This window comes from Nematolebias whitei, chromosome 9 (genome assembly GCF_014905685.2).
Source record: "Nematolebias whitei isolate Nwh7 chromosome 9, NemWhi1, whole genome shotgun sequence".
NCBI lineage: Eukaryota > Metazoa > Chordata > Actinopteri > Cyprinodontiformes > Rivulidae > Nematolebias > Nematolebias whitei.
This window is the reverse complement of record NC_056506.1, coordinates 48,573,654-48,579,583: the sequence shown is the minus strand read 5'-3', so window position 1 is coordinate 48,579,583 and position 5,930 is coordinate 48,573,654. Positions and strand designations below refer to the sequence as shown.

General features: G+C 41.2%; 1 protein-coding gene across 4 annotated transcripts in view; it reads right to left on the bottom strand.

The window, feature by feature from the left end:
- Positions 1–5,930, bottom strand: part of LOC119415257 (ATP-dependent 6-phosphofructokinase, platelet type) — a 43,393-nt gene that overhangs the window by 34,933 nt on the left and 2,530 nt on the right. For all 4 annotated transcript variants that reach the window (XM_037682430.1, XM_037682429.1, XM_037682431.1 and 1 more), the window contains exon 2: positions 1,882–1,955. In XM_037682430.1, the coding sequence (XP_037538358.1) occupies positions 1,882–1,955 (74 nt within the window). The remainder of the gene's footprint in view (positions 1–1,881; positions 1,956–5,930) is intronic.

Here is a 5,930-nt window from a genome sequence, read left to right as displayed (position 1 = left end):
TCTGTTTATATTGTTTTTATTCTGTTAATATTGTTGTTAATCTGTTACTATTGTCTTTAATCTGTTAATATAGTCTTTAATCTGTTATTATTGTCGTTAATCTGTTAATATTGTCTTTAATCTGTTAATATTGTCTTTAATCTGTTAATATTGTCTTTAATTGTATCATTTTAGACCACAGTCAACTAAAAGGAGATTTCTTGTTCTCACATGTGACGACTTTTTCCAGGTGAACAGTTTCTGTGGATCCACTGTCAGTACGGACAGGTGGACGATAAATGATGATAAACTCAGAGATTACGCCGTTCACTTGAAATGTCCACCTCAGCCACATAAATTAGAGATTTCTAAAAGTTTAAAGACAATTTGTACGTATGGATGTTGTTTGAGTTCAGCGAGAAGAAACAAGTGCAAACGTATCCATCCGATGTATATTTATAGAGGCCTGAACTGTAATAAACATAAAACACGACGGGTCAGGTATGACAAGTCGTGTTTTATTAACAGCCCATTCACTAAACATGACTCATACAGTAACAGAGGTGGTCAACCCGTATGTTATAAATACACACTGGGGGGGTGGGGGGGGGGGGGGGTCAGGTTTCTCTTCCTTTATAAAGGTGCCAACAATTTCTCACCATCTGTGTTTAAAGGAGCATTGTTTCTTTTGCAGCAGTAGTTTTATAAAATATCAACCAGTAGCTTGTTTCTACCTGAGACGTCCAGAGAAGTACGGTGGCCATGAGGCTCAAATGAACATTTGAAAAAACAGAATTGCATTAAGCCAAAGCGGAAGTGGCTGAAGCGGAAGTGGCTGAAGCGGAAGTGGCTGAAGCGGAAGTGGCTGAAGTGGAAGTGACTTAAGTGGAAGTGGCTGAAGTGGAAGTGGCTTAAGTGGAAGTGGCTGAAGTGGAAGTGGCTGAAGCGGAAGTGGCTGAAGCGGAAGTGGCTTAAGTGGAAGTGGCTGAAGTGGAAGTGGCCGGAATCACATTTGAAAAAAAAATGAGGAAGTGGGGTTTGTTTTTAGTGTGTGTGTGTGTTTTTTTTTTTTACTTTAATAAATTATTTATTTATTATGTTTATTTATTACATTTTTCAAATGTAATTCTGGCCACTTCCACATTGGCCTAATGAAATTCTGTTTTCTCAGATGTTGTGTTTTTGTTCTTTTTGTTGTATTTTAAAAAAAAATGTAATTATATGTTTTGAAATGTTGCACATTTACGCCTCCTGGCCACCGTAGAGAAGCAGCAGGAACGACAGATTGTGTGAACAACCGGTTCCACGGGATCCGAACCCGCCAAATATCTCAGCTCATATTTGTGTCATTGCATAAAGGCCACCAGTGAAGTAAGCAGTTGTTAAAATGCACATTCCTACTTTTACCACCTCTGAAGCTGTAAAAGTCAGAATATCAATACTCGCTGAACATTTTAAAACAGCTAAACTTAAAAAGTGTTGCTGGTGTGCTATTTTCTTTCAGACTGCGTCATCTTTAGATAAGAAAAGAATCTGTGATTGTTTTCTACACGTTCCCATTAAAACCAGCTCAGCTAAGCGTTTGTTGAGGACGTTTCGTGGGTCGGGTCAGAATAAAAATGGAATCTTCCTCACCGGTTGGTAGAGAAATCAAACCTGTGATAAATTTACATGAAATATTTCTCATCATTAACTTTAAATGAATTTGGTCAAATAGCAGCAGAGCAGAAAAACTCAGGTGCAGGTCCAGTTCTGATTCAGAGCCCTGGAATCCTGCCGGGTCTCTAAGATCCAGTCGGCCCAGAGCAGAAATGTGCTCCGTTGTGATTTAATGGGCTGCAGAGAGGAACAGAGACTGCTGAGTCTCCTGAGGCCCCGTCTAAATCCTGAGTCCTGCCTCACCTCGTGGATGAAGTAGACCTTTGCTCCCACGTAGATCCCCATCCGGACCACAGCCCGGACCGCCGCATTCATACCTGCGAAGGGAAACAAGAGCGGAGACATTTTCAGGGTTTAAATGACGGTGATTGACAGCAATGACTGAAATGAAAGGATTAGAGGAGGGCTGGTTTTCACCTGGACATTAAAACATTGGATATACAAACGTTACTTTTCCATTAGAACTCTGTGGATGACCGAACGTCAACAAGTAAAATGGTTTAAATTATTATCTGATTTATCAAATATGGATCATCCAATGTTGAGGTGACGCAAAAAGCTGAACTAGCTGAGCAGCAACGAACCGTGAACTTATTATTAAACTGTCAACAAGTGTTGAGGTCATTGCATTATAGTGAAATCTTTTTAATAAGCTGACCCCGTCACTGCTCCAGTGACCTGCGTCATCACAATAAAAGATAAAAATAGGAGCCCAACTGGGGCGTGGCACCAGCCCGGGCTGAGCAGAACATGGTGGCAAGGGTACAGAGGTCGAAGCTGAGAGACGGAATGAAACGAGCGCTCCCTCGAGGACGCGGTGCCGAGAAACAAAAGTGTGCCGGAGCTCTGAGTGCAACTAAAGAAAAGACGCAAGACGTTCTCCAGTTTCATCCTTCAACAGGTCCGAGGAGCTGACATCTTCAGGGTCAAGGTCTGATCCCAAGAAAGAGCTGCGACAACAGAAACATCAGATACTGTGTGGGAACGAAAGAACCAGAATCTGAATTTAGTTTCTGTTTTCTGCTTCTCTTTATTCCTGTTCTGCTTTTTTCCTCACGCTTTAATTTATTTTGTTTATTGTGGTCAGCTTTACTTCCTGTTTCACTTTTAAAACTCGTCCATTTCTGACCCGTCACACCTGTTCTCTGTTCGTTAATCACAACAAAACTGATGCTTCCTCCGGTAATGTTGAGCCTGTTTCTTGTTGTTGGTTTTCTTGCTGCCACTTTAAAGTCTGGTTTTAAATTGTTCCCAGTTTCTGGCTGTGGGAGTTTTTAATTTCGTACTTTGAGTTTGGGATTACCTCAGATTGAGCTCCATCACCATTTTCAGTTTGCATAATTCTTTGTGTAATGCGATTGTTTGATTTTTGTGTAACCGTTTTTAAAAATGTGGAGTTATAACAAAGGTGTGTCTCAGTTGAACTTTTCCTTAATAAATGCACTTTGACGCTCAAATCAGCTGCATTTCAAAAGCCGATACAAAGAAGTAGAAACACGCAGAGGGATGAGTCGCTGCGCATTTCTTCAAAATTTTACACGATAAACACCTAAAACAATTATTTGTTTGCTCGACTTTATAGTAAAGGTGTGTCTCAGTTGAACTTTTATTTAATAAATGCACTTTAATGGTCAAGTCAGCTGCATTTCACCGGGGCGGCGCAGCGAAATGAAGCCGATTTGACGGTTGCTCCAGGCGAGCTGGACGAAGGTGGCAGGCTATGGCAAGCCGATTGTGTCATTAATAGCCACTTTTACCTATTACATGACACACCAGCTTGCCACAATACTCGAGTGCCATCTAGCGGCTGAAAATGGTAGTGATCAATATTTCCAGTCAGAATGAATGAAAACGGTCACATCTCAGCCAAAGATTGGTTTATATATATATATATATATATATATATATATATAAACATAAATAAGTCGCAGGGCATGCAAATTATGTAAAAAACTGCAACTTATAGAGCAAAAAATACGGCATTTTCTTCTTTCTGTCAGCAGATTAGAAGAAGGATTTTTAATGGAGAGGTTTATTAATAATTTAAAGCACTCATGTGGTTCATGCCTCTTCTCTGTAACAGATGGACTTTGAGTCCAGCAGACGATGCTCCTCAGAGCCAACAACACATTCCTCTTCACATCACGTCCCGCTAACGGCCCAGCCCTTCCCCGGCCTTCGTCTGCAGAACGTCTGCAGAACGTCTGCAGAACGTGTCCACTCATCAGACGGTGACATCACGCTTTAGACCGACCCCCCCCCCCCCCCACACCCAGACGCCATCACAAGAGCTCATTCACAGACTGTGGCAGGAGGCCGAGCCACAAGAAGGAGGTTCTTGATTCAATCAAACCCGAGTGTTTTTAAGGATCTGCTCTCATCAGAAAGTCACAGCAATTGATACAAATTACACAAATTAATAAATAAAATCAGTATTTTGGAAGGTTAAATGGAATATTAAAAGGAATATTTGTTTCCTTTATTCTAAGACTGCATGTCTAACTGAGTAAATGTTTTTCTAATTCATTTTTAACAACTTAAAGGCAAATTCCAGAAGCGCAGTCAAAAAAAAGTCATAAAATAAGAACCAACTCTGCACAATATTGATCTCATATTAACGTTTGAAGATTGTCAGCAACGTTTGTAGCCAGATGTTGTGTTTGTTTACCTGCAGGAAGAGGTAAACAATGGTGATGTTTGTGAGCGCCATTCGTGATGACGTCCAACACGTTGGACGCACCGGTGCAGATTTACAATAAAGAACGTGACTAAAAGGTTTATAATAAAATATATAAAAGTGTTTCGATCGTGTTTTTACTTTGACTCTTTTCACGTGAGTCACAAAACACAACCAGTCTGACGTTCGCCATCAAACCTGCACAGATTTTAATAAAATGTTTATGAATAAAAACTTAAATTACTGCAAATCAAACTGGAAACGTTTGGAAGGAGTTCACTTAGTTAAATATTCTTCTTTGCTTCAATAAATTTCCTCAGTTCAACATACTTTTTTAAATTGTGGATTATTTAGGATAAACAGTTTTATTAGTGGAATTGCTAAATGAGAGCGGTTTAAATTATTATTTACTGTTTTTCGTGAGGTAATAAAACCTGAATGTATTGTTTCATTTCACTGGTTTCTTTGTTTTTAATTGTAAATAAAGCCCCAGCTCAGCAGCAGCAGCAGCTGAAGCCCAACAGATGATCCGAGGGGAACCAGCCGAGGCCCGGATGTTTTCTGGCTGTTAGCTCGGCGCTAACTCGGGGTTGCTAGGAGAAGCGGGCGGCGCTGATGAGTTTCCATGGATCAACACAAGCATGTGAACATGTGAATCAGCTGCACGGCCTGACGGCTTCTAGAAAAACATCAAGTCAGAACAGAGGGAGGACGGCGAGCGGTGCGTTTGCGTGTTTGTCAGGAGGCACGCACAATAAGAGCTCTGACACATCCTCAGATGCTGGAGATTCACACCCCCAGTTTTAGCCCCCGCTCTGCTGGAAAAATCTCACACCTGCAGCTGACTGACGTCTCAACACCTTCAGGAACTCGTGGAAGACATCTGACAAACTTCAGTAAATACCGTCCACAGAAGATCGACTGATAAAACAACAAACACACGCAGGAAATTAGAAACACTCCAATAAATAAATCAGAGCGCGTGCACGAGAAAACTACGAAGCAAAACAAGCACTTCATGATCATCAGAAGGAACGAGTGAATGAAACTGCAGCGAGACGGTTGGTGGAGGGAAAGAGTGTTTTATGAAGGGACCGCCTCCCAGGTGTCTGCAGCCAGGGGGCCCAGGGGGGCCCAGGGGGGCCCAGAGGGGCCCCCGGCACCATCTCAGGAACAGTGGGGTTCATGTTGAACCTAAACGAGGTGATGGTTTGATGCCTGGAGCAGATTGTTGTTTCTAACTTTTATACTTTTCAGAAGATTTCACTTTTTTTACCGTTTTTATTTTTCCCCCCAGAAATACTAAATAATAAATAATATATAAATAAATATAATAAATAAATAAAGATACTTGATGTTTCTGCAAAAACTTTCTTTGAAATCTGCTAAATGTTTTGGCTATCATCCATCCACCTGTTCATCCATCTATCCATCCAACCATCATCCATCCATCCATCCCTCCCTCCAGCCATCCTACCATCCATGCATGCATCCATCTATCCATCTTCCATCCATCTTCCATCCATCCATCCATCCATCCATCTTCCATCCATCCCTCCATCTATCTGTCCATACATACTGTACATACATACATCTATACATCCATCCCTCCCTC